The sequence below is a fragment of the Enoplosus armatus genome, chromosome 4, assembly GCF_043641665.1.
Source record: "Enoplosus armatus isolate fEnoArm2 chromosome 4, fEnoArm2.hap1, whole genome shotgun sequence".
In the NCBI taxonomy this organism is placed as follows: domain Eukaryota; kingdom Metazoa; phylum Chordata; class Actinopteri; order Centrarchiformes; family Enoplosidae; genus Enoplosus; species Enoplosus armatus.
Genome location: NC_092183.1, coordinates 26,786,968 through 26,801,241, shown reverse-complemented (window position 1 = coordinate 26,801,241; position 14,274 = coordinate 26,786,968). Strand labels below are relative to the sequence as shown.

At 46.1% G+C, this 14,274-nt stretch overlaps 1 protein-coding gene across 1 annotated transcript in view; it reads right to left on the bottom strand.

Annotated features, from left to right (window-relative positions):
- cux2b (cut-like homeobox 2b) overlaps positions 1-12,447 on the bottom strand; it is a 78,099-nt gene extending 65,652 nt beyond the window's left edge. The window contains exon 1 of the mRNA XM_070904421.1: positions 12,311-12,447. Within this exon, the coding sequence (XP_070760522.1) occupies positions 12,311-12,373 (63 nt within the window). The 5' untranslated portion in view covers positions 12,374-12,447. The remainder of the gene's footprint in view (positions 1-12,310) is intronic.
- Between the last annotated feature and the right edge of the window lie 1,827 nt (positions 12,448-14,274).

The window sequence follows — 14,274 nt, the reverse complement described above, 5'->3', positions numbered from 1 at the left end:
AGTGAAAGCATTGCTTCTTTTTGCATAAGTTTGATGTTTAAGAAGGAAGATTAGATGGAGGACATCGTTTGGTTTGTTGTTTTTTTTGGTCAAGTCTGAACTCTGCAGAGGCCTTTCTTACTAGTTACACCATCTAATATATATATATATATATATTTATATATATATATTGTTGTTTCATCCATTGTCACTCAGACACTGGAGCAGCACAAGTATGAAGCAAAAGGAAAGCTACGATAAATACTTGTGATTTCACGTATTGATTCCAGTTGTGACAGTGTAATGCAAACGTTCTACCTTATTTTACGTGTTTGTTTGTTTTTTCCTGATTTGCTTCCTTACTGTACAATAGACAGATAGATCTCAGTACAATAGACACCAACAATATCTTTCCATTGAGGTTAAGGAATAGATGACATACACAGGGGCTGCCATTATGTCATGCCAGTGTCATTCGCCAATATGTTATTATGTCACATACTAGATACAAGATATCATTTAGCTGTTTATGTTGGAACCTTCTGTTTATTTCATTTGAGCTTTTCCGCCGCTGCCTCAGTGTCCTTCTCTTCTATTGATCTGTGTCATCTGCTCAGTCTTTTATCTGTCATGACTGTGAAGTGCTCAGGAACCTGTTTTGAAATAAGCTAAATACAATACACACAATATTATACTGTTGTTACAGTTATCATAGGGGAGCCACGCGCAACTGCACGCTGCTTTGTTCTTCGTTGTCTTTCGGCTCATTCTTCTTCCTCCTCAAAGTCTGTGGATCTCTGGATCCAGACCCGTCCAGATTAAACGCTTCTACATTTTGGCCAATAACTTCTGAACCACTTGCCGTGCCAATATTTCCACTAGATTTTCAGTCACGGAAGTAAATCATTTTGCACATATTGGTAGTAACTCTCATATTTATTTTTATTTTTACCACCATCCTCCTAAACCATTGATACAACCACCTCCGTAAATGTGCGTGCATCTCCTTTATGCTCTCACTCACTCAGCGCCATTGAAAGAGTTTGGGGACTACCTGCCATTTGGCTGCTCTCAGCCAAACCCGCCTTAGATGTGGCGTCTGTGTTGATGAAATCAGTACCTCCTTGTGAAGGTGAAGTTCAGTATTTAAGCGCATACAAATAAAAAAAAAAAAAGAAACGTGAAAAATGCCTGTAACTTGACCCCTCATTGGTTTTATAGAGTTTCATCTTGAGGACCCATCTCAAAGCCATCAAAATGCAAATGTACGCAGCACTAAGAGTTAATTATTTACAACTCAATGACAGTTCTCTTAAAGCTTGAGAAAATATGTAAAGACTGATACCATGCGCATTCTGACGGGACAGTATTTGTATTTCATACAAAGTTCTTCTGGTCTTCACATGCCGAAGGATCCCTGAAGTGATCACACAAAGAATATTTGGGGGTCGGGTTTGTAAGAACCAGATGTGCAAACTGAGGAGCACTCTGAAGAAGGATTATCTCCTCATAATTCTGCCTACGTATCGAGTCATAACTAGACGTTGTCAGCAGTTGCGGAGAGGTTCTGAACATTAAGTTTATGGGCTCCTCATTATTTAACATGTTAGGGTCTCCCCACAGCCCAATGAAATTTTGATGGCAGTATTACAGCTAGTTTGTTGGCTCCTCACTCCTACTCACTACTTATGCAGATGCAAATGAGTAAGAGAAGTCTCGTTGGACAGGCCCACATTCGCACAGGAAAAGACATTAGGCTAATCCACCTTTCTGCTCTGACGCGAATAAATATTCACCACTGATCTTCCAAAGGGCATGATCAGAGAGCGTTGGATTTGCTGCAGCCTTGGTGGTGGTGTTGTTGTGGCAGACATACATGATGAGGCCGGACCCCTGCCTGGACAGGCCAGGGACTGCAGTGGTGCAGTGATTTGAGCGAGCCATTCCCTGCCTCTCCATCTGCATACAGTAAAAAACAAACATTCCTGTAAATAAAGACGGCTGTCCAGCAACTGTCTTCCCAGCGACAATGGTATTGACCGTAGTCAGATGCTCCGCTGATTAAAAATTGATCCATTTTGAAAAATCTAATCAACTGAATAGGATTCTTTCATACGTGGGGTGGGGTTGGATGCATTTGTAGGGGGTGGAGGGGGTTGAGCAGCTGCTGACACAGAGAGGCAGACCTGTTATTAACCCCTGCACCTCCGTGCAGCCCCCTGCACCCTGCACCCCAGTTCACATCCCCCTGCGCCCCGGGACTAGACATGGCCCAGACGCTGTGAATTATTCAGCAGTCTGAGAGAGGCTCCGGCCACTTGGCCTATTAATGCCTGCCAGTAGAGGCTAGTGGCTCTAATGGCCGGTCCAGAGGAGCCCCAGTTCCCAGTGGACGGGAGGAGGGCTGCTAACGCTAGGCTGCAGGGGATGTGAGAGCGAATTCATCAGGGGGCCGAGGTCGCGGCAGGTTAATGATGCCGCACGTCTAGACGGACGCTGGACTCACACCCGGCCCCCAAAAGGCTGTGGGGGATGGCGTCGGGATGCAATAATGTTTTTTTATTTGAAGGAGAACCAACCCTGCAATATTAAGTCTTAGGGCTTATTTATGAAAGAGCGGCACTGTTGACTTTGACCATGATCCGCAATTGAACCTGAGGTAAAAATAACAGGACACAATGAATATCTCCAAGCCCACCGATATGACCAGACCTCACCTTATATTCTGGCTAAATGAAAAGGAAGTGCAGTAAGTAACATGTATCACAAACGGATAAAACGTTCCAACATAGCTGAACAACATTCATAATAGAGAGATTAAAAGATTGTCTACACAACCCAACTCTGATTACTCACAACCCCTTATCATCATTGCACAAACAAGCCCAACAGCTGGAGAGGGCCCTCAACTCCAGCACAAAGTCACTCAGTAATCAGGGCATCTCCCCCAGAGAGAAAGGGGATGAAGCTCAGGGTGCAACTCTCATTTGGGAGCGGCTCGGGTTGCCATGCGGTCTATCACCTTGGTGATCACGTGCATCCGCTCTGCGTCTCCGACGGCGTAAACACAATAGTAAACACAGGCATAAGACAAGTAAATGACCCCCTGGGTGCAGCACAGATGATCCAGTCAACAACAGCAGAACACATGGCCTGTGTGGCATCTACCTGGAGGATTCCTAATAGAGAAAGCTCTCAGACAAAAAGTAATCATTGTTGCACCAGAACACTCAGTCATCATTCACTGTGAGGACAAATACATTATAAAGTCCAGGCAGAGAGGCAGAGGAAGGTATTCTTATTATCATCCACTGGAGATTTATGCACTTGAAGGTTGAGTTCTTTGAGCGAGTGGGCTCGATAAGTCTGATGAAGCGGAATGAGTTTAGCCTTCAATAGGTACTATCTGTGCTGGACTGCACCGCCGTAACGCAACGCTCTTCCCTTATCCAGGATCTGATGCCAAGCACATTTACTGTTGAGGTCAACGTCGCTGCCATGATTGAACCAAAACCAAGGGCATCCCGTGGAAGGCTACAGAGGGGACGCAGACACACCCCGTGCCCATTTACACAAATGTAATTTCCCCCAGCCCCCCCCCCCCCCTCCCCTCCCACTCAAGGTGACCAAGCGCATCATTCAGAGCCCAGCGCGAAGTGATCCTGAGGGCCTCATCGCAGCAGAGATCCTCCCGCATTCACAACAAGTCAGCGAAAGCGTGCGGCGAGAGGAGCCCCTTCAAAAATACAAGATGTCCATTCAGCCATCCGAGCAAAAATGTAGGAACGGTGTGGGCCGAGCAGGGAACCACACGCATTGCAAACTGTTTTGCTTGGCTGCAGCTAAAAATCACATGCTTGCTTATCATAAAGAAACACTGTATCGCAGTCTAAATATTGGTACTGCATTAATAGTCAATTGGATCATTTCCATATAGCATCAAGCTGAGATGAAATATGGTAAGGATAAACATTCCTGTGAGGTCTGCACGGATCCCCTGCAGTCAAGCGCTCAGGAGAACCCAGAGGACTGTCCACTCCAGATGCATGTCCCCTGGTTTGTCATAAGTTTACCTACCCCACCCCCCCTAACCAAATTTCGGTTCCTTAGGCATACTCTTCCTCCTGCCGCATACAGCAGAAGCCTGGAGCAATGTTTAGCTAAACCTGCTGGCCTACGTAGGCAGGGAGAGTCCCCAGGGGGCTGAACAATCAGACAATTTCAAGATCATGAAGCATTAAACCAATCCCGGCAGGGTACACTAATTAAACAGCCGAGCCCGGCACAGCCAACCAATCCCCACAGAGCAATTAAATCCATCCCCTCTAAAACACTGTGGAACCTGTCTGGGGAAAACTGCCGAGGAGTGAGAGAGAGGAGAGAAAGAGGGAGGGGAGGGGAGGGGAGGGGAGGAAAATATCATAAAATTCATCTGGAAAGAAAATAGAAAAAAAAAACTATAGGGGGAATGCAGCAGGAGGCTAACAAGGGAAATTGAAAAAGGAGCAACTCAATTCAGTTCTTTGTTCTTTTCTCCCTTTTTTGCATTAAGATTCAAAATGTCTGCCTTTTCTCTAAACTGAGGGGGCTGTGGGGAGTGGGGGGGGGTGAGTCTGTGACCACATTTAAATGCGAAAATAGTGACCCTGTTGCGATCAAAAGTTGCATATTTAATTAAGATTACAAGGTCTGTAAAGCACTCGTGAGACTGAACGGGAAGACAGAATAGCCTCAAGGCCTATATTACACACCGGCAGAGCTGCTAACACAGTTGCAAACCCTAATCAATACTCCGATGCCCTCCACTACGAAAGTAAATGAACAGGTGACAATGGAGGCATGACATCACTGGGCTTTTCAGGGAACAACAAAACCAGATAAACTGAGAGGCAGGAGGCAGTGGAGAGATGCAGATTGATTTTGGGGTGATACTGTACCTCCTACACACCAGCAATAACTAATTAGGCCGCATGTGTTAACATATATAATTGCTGACATTAATAATGGATAATAAATGATATTTTTTCCCCCCAAAATCGTATGGTTAGATAGGAAAATTCTCCTGTTTGTGTTATTTCCCTGGAGATGCTCCGACAAAGTGCGAGTGTATTTCGGCGTTGAAGAGGAGACGATGGACGCCGAAGGGGCATGATCGGAGCGGGAGCGACTGCACGACCAGAGGTGTGGACAGGGAGATAGACTTGCTCTTTTCTCCCCCGACTGAGGCGGCGTATAAATCACAGAGCCCCAGCTTCATGTCTCCACTTCCTGTTCCTCTCCATTAAAAATGATAAACTGTACCTCTTGAAGCCACTCGCTCGCTTTAGGGTCCCAGTCTGCACCTTCCTGGTGAAGAAGCGAGAGTGCGCGGCTCAGATTTATTCTATCCCCTCCCATTGTTGGGGATGAATAAGAGAGTAATTAACTGTGTGGGGGTAGCAGCTGCACAAAGACAAGACCTGCTAACACAACAAGCCTGATCCATCTGCTTTTGCTATAACACACCTTTTGTATTATTTTGATAAATACGAGCACATCTGCTTAGTAATAACAAATGCCGGTTTAATGCTCAAAAGACCACCAAGAGGCCGTCTTTCTCGGGTCTTCTCTCTTCCCACTTAAATGAGGACAAACGGGCCTTACAAATGGGTGGCATGCGCAAGGCTGCTATTCCTCCAGTCTGGTAAACACACTCTGAGCAGTGGCACATAATGAGAGCGGCAGAGATCCCAAAAGACAACCTGGAGAAGGTAAGTGAAGCATTGATCTCATGAGTGCGCCGGGGCCCAGGAGCACCCTTCACACCATGCTAACTCACGCTACATGACAACCAACATCAGAACACACGCCGTACTAAAAGGCCTGGCGAAAAAAAACAGAAAAAACAAAACAAAAGGCATGCTCTCATTTTTTTTTTTTTTGCCGTGAAGGACGAAATGGACAATAGAGGAATGAAATACAGCATGTGAAACCCTGCCACATATAGCTGAGGCATGCTAGGTAGAGAGCTGGAGAGACGGAGAGAGACAGAGACTGAGTGAGGGAGGGCAGTGGGATTCATTGTAAGCTCAGTAAAATGAACAAGAGAGGACTGGTGCTCAATACGTCTGCAGTGGCGTCAGACAGTCAAAACAAATAAAGCCAAGGCCGCGGTGGAGAAACGCAGCTCAATATGGACTTGCTGGGCAGGGGACTGGCTGTCAGCAGGGAGAGAGGACACAGCTTTATACCCATGCCGATGAGCTATTACCTCTCCCCTCCTGATGCTTCCGCCCGCCTCACTGTGAGGGAAGCAGAGGCTGCCCTACCGCCATGGAGCCGTCCTCCAGCAGACTAATGTGTCCCTGAAGTTTTGTTAAAGCTGGTTATTTACTCCTGCGAAGCAATTGCTCCAGCCTAGGGGCAGCAGAACGGAGAACGCACTGCTATGAAATATCTGGCGTCTCTCGCTATGAAGCACTGTCAACTACCAAGGGGGCGTTCCTGCTGAAACATTGGGGGGGGGTACTGCTTTTTTGGCACAACGCTTCATAAGAGAAGGCATTTAAAGCAGCAAGTCTCCGAAACCAGAAAGATTACGGCAGGTAGCGTTGTGGGGGGGGCAAAATATGACGGAGGGCAATGGCAAGATTCTTAGCGCTCATTAGCCACAACAATTAGTGATCAATACTATGAAATCATATGTCCACATGATGTCAATAATTTCAGCTGCTCTGGTTCAAAAGGCAGTTTAAAGGTTCAGTTCACCCAAATATCTCACCTCTAGCGGTATCTAGAGTTTTGTGGGTTTGGTTTCTGAGATTTCTGCTCAAGCCCAATAAAACTGAGGGGAATGTTGAGGGGAGGTGCTCACAGCATTGAAAACATTTAAACGGCAGCATCTCTTTCTAGAATAACAATGTCCCTGTTACTCTCTGAACATACAACACGTTTTTTTTTGTTGTTGGGACCAATGAAAACTGTTCACAGAGAGAGAGAGGTCTGTGGATCCAAGCCCCGGGTCCATGGCCACCAGACCATCACTTGAACTAATTCCAGTCACCGAGTGGATCATAAAATTTGTTTGGAAGAAATGTTTATAACTCAATCTTCTTCGCAGCCTACGGTGCTGTGCTCAGACTCAAACAGTGAAAAAGCAACAGGATTCAAGTCAGTGTCAATGGAAGCCGAAACTACATGACATGAAACTACGCGGCACGCTACTTTTATTTTTACTGGAAGCTACTACGGGAGCACTGCACTGCGTTATTTAAGTTAGCCGACGCTATGCTAGCTTTCTGCGTGGCACAAGGACGCAATGGGGCGGCGAAGTGTGATGTTAAAATCGGGCTCGGACGTTGACCAGAAGCATTTTTACCATGACGACATTGCTGTCAATGAGCGCTTGAGCAACATTTCAACGGTCGTTTGGTCTTTTCCTTTATATAGCTTCCATGATCATTGTAAATCATGTTGTTGCTTTGCACCCACCGAATGTGCCCCCCCCCCCACACACACACACACACGTTATAGGTCCCTAAAGAAGATTGCCTACTTTAACATTCTTCCTGTAACACATTTCACGAGCAGGGTCTGAAATGTCTGATTCCAGGAGACGGAGATGCAGAACAGTGACTTGTGACATGATGGTACCAGGTCAGGGCTATGGATGGCTGTTTCTTTTTTTCCAAAGCTGTGAACAGCGGAAAGGAAATTTCATTGCACTGGGGAGGAGGCAGAGATCTCAGAAACATATATGTCAAAACCAAAGGGGGAAAAAAATTAAAAATTGTAGTTGAACGTGAACAAATCCTTTAATATTACAGATTTCAGGACATTTCAAGCATACAATCGCTGGTACAGACAGTAACATCATCACACCCGGGCTTATCAAACAGGAGCACATACAGCAGTCTGCAAACAGGAGCACAAGCAAGGCAAAATGATTGGATAGGTATGGAAATCTACTTGAAGGAAGGTCAAAGTGATTAAGCTGACATTAATGACAGGCCTAGTCTTCCTGTGAGAATGCTCACCGTAGCTGTCTCTAAACCCATTTGTCATTCTGCTTCCAACGCTGAAGCATCTGCTTTGAAGTCTCTACCACTAATGCTACACAGAGAGGTTAAACAGCTTAATGCTGAAGTCTGTTTCACTCCTCTCGCTCTCTAATGTTCCCTGCGTTTTATGTACTGGGGTTATGGCTCCTGGATTTCACATCTCAATTTGCCCCAGATAGTCCTGTAAAAGCTCCCCTCTTTCTTATTTGCTTTGTTGTCCCTGTCAAAAGGAAGAGAAGGGCAACCCGAAGGATACGGGACCGTGACAGACATGCCCCACCCATCGATTCACAGAAGTGGTGATAATGAAAGCATGTTAAGAAATGTTTATATGGGAGGCATGCGCGACTCAAACCAGTACTGATTATGATGATGGGGCAGCTTTTACATTTGAATACAGCACTTCGTCTGCTGAACATCTGAAAGACCTGACGACAAAAGACAAGTCTTGAAAAATGAGATAATGAGCCCATACAGCAGCCACTGTGGAGGTCAACTTTAAAGCCTTTTATGTCTATCACAGCATATGAATGAAATGAAACAGTCATTATGATAAATAATACAACATCTGAGGCGCTCTGGACTTACTTACTCTCCACTACAATGAGATTATGCTGATGCATTTGACATTAACAATATCAGCAAACAAATATATGAAAGCATGAATGAAAGGAAGACAGAGACCGATTTTCACAGCCAATTTGAGATTGCAGGGTTGGTGTGTGTGTGTGTGTGTGTGTGTGTGTGTGTGGGGGAGCTACTGGCAAACAGCACACAGAGCAGGCTGGCAGCGGAGGCAGCCAGGCTCACAGGCTGCAAAGCAATTTCACTGTTTGGCAATACTGTTGTCTCTGTGTGCGGATTAGAGCTGACACCAGAGCAACTGAGTCATGCTAAATGTAGTACAATCACAAGCTTTTGTTCCTGATCTAAAACCCCACTGCCTCTTAGATTCATGGAAGAGAGAGTGGAAACAGGGCTAAAACATGGCAACAAATAAGCGGAGCGTTATTTCGCCGTATGAGCGCAGCATTGCGACATCGCTAAAAACAACAGAGGGCTTAAAGTAGCTGCTAGTAAAGGCATGGAGCCCAAGTTTTCTACAGTAAAATCAAAGAAAAGTCTTTTTGGCCTGCTTTGATCATGTCCTTGCAAATGCTTTTGCTTAAAAAGGTAATGTGTGATAAATGAATGATAAACAGAACACTTCAGCTGATAGGATTACACAAAACCACGACTGTAGTCAAACTGCATCTCCACCTAGGTCTGAGCTCACATTCTCATCACCTGGCTCTGCAAAGTCTTTCTACAGGCCCAGCGCTCCCTCTCTCTCTCTCTCTCTCTCTCTCTCTCTCTCTCCAGGTACTGTGTTGGCCCAGAGTTGTTTTTGGGCCTGGCAGGACCTGGCAGGACAGACCCTGACCCGTCCTTTTCATGCTCGCCCACGGAAATGCCATCTGGCTGGTGTGAATGATTACCACAGCAACGGCCGGGCGACCTGCAGCCAGCAGGAACCAAGGTCACTCCACCTCAGCGCTTCGCACTTTCCCTGCCCTCTTTTCATCAGCCTGCAGGTGAATTATTCATCCTGTACAACTCGGGGGCACATATCTACTGAACAAACACTCAAAAACTGCACACTCAGTTTACTGATATAATAACTTGTAATGAGAAAATAAACGTTCCGGCGTGAACCGCTAAAATAAATAGCTCGTAGATGTCCTCACATATAGCGAGAGCACTGTTCTATACGGGCTGCGGTGGTGAAACAGCTGTAATGATTTTACACTGCCAGAAACCGGCTCCAACCATGACTGAATGAGAAATAAGTGAATTAATTGATTTCCGACACATGTAGCAGAGGATGTCACATTTAAGCAACAGGCATTAGTTTGCAACCAGAGGCTTGTAAGAACATTTACCAGGGCTGCAGACAATAAGGTAATGTGATCAAACCCATGGCAGCCCTGTGAAATATTAAAAGGTTTCAGCGTTAAAGGGGACAGAAAACGCAGCCACCACTTCCCACACATGCATGTGTCTAGCGTGCTCCAATAACATTTTTGTCAACTGGCGAATGGTCATTCCCAACGCCTTGGAAACTTAATATGACGAACAAACCGGCTGAGAAGCATCAAAAACAAAAGAGAAAAAAAGGGCACTTTTCCAGACTCGACATAGGAGACAAAATCAATGAGCACTATTCATAGTTGCAATAATTCAAGGCTATTTATATCTTGAATGTGCATTTTAGCCTCATTCACTCTGAAGACTAAGGCTGTGTGGACTAAAACCTGCATTTCCACAAGCAGGCAGTCTCACGAAAAGAACCTGTTCGCTCACAGCATCACCTGGACTACACGGACACGTGATGCAAAAAAGCCTACGACCAGGGAAGCTGCACAGGTACAGACCAAAAACTTCACTTCATCCACCTTCCACCTACCTCCTCACTGGTGGAACTGTTTGGCTCACTTTTATGAGCAGTGACAATAATCCTCCCGCCGGTAGATTTGGGTTCCACTGTTTCACAGCAAAGTGATTCATTTTACACGAGGATGAGGTCATTCCAGGGAACACAAGCATGAATTAACAGTTTTCTGCAGGCATCATGAATTCTTCTTTATATCAGTGGCCGTATGCCCTGTGGTGATCACTGGCTGGAGGCTAGCCTTTTTATTATATACCACTACATCACTGCCCATGACACTAGGTAATGGCTTGGGCTTCCTTAAGGGGCAGTTCAGATTTAGCTTCCCAGGCTACTCAGTCACATTTAATGAAAAACCTTGAATGTGTACATCTATCATAAATGTTACACGGTGCATCGGGACGAGAGCATGCCGAGAGGAGGCTACCATGCAGCCGCAGCAACAATACCCCCCGCCTCTCAACCCCCCTCCTCCCCCTGGATCCCAGCCTGGATGAGATGAGAGAGGTCCAGCGGCCGGGAGCTGGAATAACACTCGACCAGCACAAGACAACCGAGAGCCACCAGATCTGATTTCTCCTCCTCGGTAGGCTTTTCCGAGGGACCCGGACTGCCGCGCTCCTGTCATTTCTCATGTTACAGAACATCAGTCAAACGGCAGAGACGTTGCCCTTGCGCCGGCCGAGGCTGATTTACAAACATTAGCGGGGAATACAATTACACAGCCCCCCTCCCACCCCCACAGCCCCCCCACCCCCCGGCCGAGCAGCCCTATGCGGCTTCAGGAGAGAGGAGAGGAGGAGGAGGAGGAGAGGTGGGGGGGGAGAGTGGACACTGAGGACAGCGTTTAGCTTTCCCCGACCTTATTCCAACGTTTGCTTTCAGGAACACAAGCGAGCAGCCGGTCAGCGTTGTGGTTTATAAATGCAACTTTCAGCCCGGCGGCTTATGCTACATGCTACAGCGGCGCTGCCGTGCTATCCAGCGGGACGGCGCGGCTCACACTCCGCTATGGCTGCGATGCAAACAAGCCGCTCACCTGCCACATGCCCCCCCTTTCATACTAACATGTTTTGGGGTTTAAGCGCCGAAACGCTTCCCAGCTCGTCTTGGGGGTTTTTTTGTTTTTTTGTTGTTGCTTTTTTTTTGGGGGGGGGGGGTTTAACCAACTAACTGGCTGTGACGACCAACGTTTCTAAATGTACAGTCAACACGAATGAAAAATATGTTTCCATAAAACGCCCGAGCAGGATGTCTAACGTCCACAGATTAAACTGCCCCCCCACCACCCCTCCACAAAAAAAAGAAAAATCACTAATGAAACTTCCCAGCATGCAAATTCTTCAAGATACAAAACAAACAAAAAAAATGCAAGAAATTGTACTATAGCCTACTGAAAGATGCAGCAGCAACGCAACGGCCGTCGACACAAACCGCATAAAACATTAAGCCGGGTGAAAAAGTTAACAGCCTCCGTCCAGGAGCAGAGATTCGGGGGGGGCGCATTAAAAGTTTCCGTACATGTAAGTACGACGGTGCTTGTCGCGGCCGATAAAGAGTAAAATAAAAATGTAAAAAGCCGAAAAGCGAATGCATGTAAACACCAGTGCTGTCCGCGGTGCTGATCCCAGATCGGTGTGGCTAACGCAGAGGCTGTGCTGCTCCACGGTCGCTCCACCGCTGATCAATGATTGAACTGAACAAAGGCAGAAGCGGGATCAATTTCTAATAACTATCAATGCAAACGGCGCCAGCTCCCGTCCCACATTCACCCGAAAAAAGGGGGCAACGCACGCCGGAGCACAGTAAGAAGACATACCGCTGGAAAAAACAAGCCGAGAAAGGTGAGAATAGCACTAACCTGGAGCCGCCGTAGATCAAATTTCTTCCAATATTGAAACATCGATCCTACATCGGCGGCCATCTTGGGGGATATTGAGGAGATTTTTTTCAGCGGCTGCAATAAATATGTGGGCTGGATTCCCCCCTCGTTAAACAACGTTTACCATCACCGGTCCCACTTTTCAAAAACACGTAACCAACAGACTTAACACGAGACTCCGCCGCCGATATGTTTGACAAGTCTACCAACATGTTTCTTTTTTTCTTTTTTTCTCTTTTTTTTTTTTAGTGGAAGTAAAGACAGCGAGAGGCGGGAGGGGGATTGGGGGGGGGGGTGCAGAGGAGAGAGAAAAAGTAGACGATATTTTTTTTGGCGAGCCGCCCGGGTCACTGAAAAGTAAAGAGCAAGTGTATCCGTGCCTGCGTCCCCACCGACGGTAACCGGACAATTGCACTTGATTTCTGCTTTGGCAAAGTTATCGTCAATACTGACGTAGAGCCCCCGGCTGATCAATACCGTCTGGAAAAGGGAAGGAGATGATGTGTCGATCAGTTGAGTTCAGGGAATTTAGCCAAGCCTACTTTTTTTTTTCTTTTCTATTTTTTTAAATTATTATTACTATTTTTTTTTATTTATCACGGGAGCACGCGGGACAGTAACATTAGAGGCAGCTCCATTATCGACACATGTAGCGCAACTGTTCTTACACAGGCAAAGCAGACACAGTACCCACATGTGGAACCCCATGTCCAGACTGGGAAGGGGATTTAACACAGAGGGTCTACCTGTAATAAGACGGCAGCCTAACACGTTGCAAAGTTCATTCTTTCAGTAATGCCTTTTAAAGTGCTCCCCCCAGAACCCATGTGCTATAACTAGACATTATTACTCTGTACGCAATAACCCAGGTTTAAGCCCCCACTTGACAATATTTAACATTTCACATGTTGTGATTATGTTGGTTTTTTTTTTACTATACTTGGATTTTTGTGGATCCATTTGTACGGATGGCCACAGCCTGCGACTGTACTGATGCTTTGGTTCGTCTTAACAGGAAATGATCAGAATGTAAAAGTATGCAGGCATGCAATAAAAGACCATAATGTGCTTTTAGACTGGAACACACAAAAAAAAGGTCTTCATGCAATTGCAGTGAATGGCAGCAACACTCTAAGCAGATATAAACTGTCACATATTTGACTTTGTCTAACTTAATAAAGCAGCAGGAGGGGGGGGGGGTTCTCTTTGTCTACTTAAAATAAGTAATTCCTCTGGTCAGGGAGCACACACACACACACTGGTGCCAGGTGCTCCCCCTGCTGACACCACAGTGTTAGGAGCAAGGTTATGCGCAGATGATCTTTGTGTGATTTCCTCCATTAATTACCACCATTACCACCGAGTGAAGGTGTCCGTCAAAACCAACGGTTTAATCCACGCTCCACCTCCTGATCACCGTGCAGCAGCCTCACAGCGTCACAGAAGCTTCTAGCTGACATCCCTTATGGAAATGATATCCTCATGGGTCATATTTTTAGCACCTTGGGGGGTGGGGGTGGGGGGGGACAATGACATATTCCTCTGGCATAGTCAAACACCTAGGGGGAAAGCGGAGGGAGATTATTAAAAGTTGTGCTTATTGCATTTTATTTGTGGCTCTAGGGCGAGGCTAAAAGAATCCAAATATAATGAGGAAGATGGTGATGTGTCAGAAAAGCAGAATTGACAATTGAGCTCTAGAAGAATAGATTTTCTAACTCATTAAGGTGAGATGACACAGCAGAATCTGTCCCCAGTTTGGTGATTTTGAAATCTCATAGTTTTGAAACATCCATCATTCAAAATCAAGCATTTATGCTAATTAACATTTGAGTAGAGGACCTGAACAGTATCCAACTTATATACACACTTCAACAGAGGGGTGGAAGGGCAGGGCCAGCTGGGAGTGAAGAGTGACACTGGGACAGGCTGAGGCTCTGGGC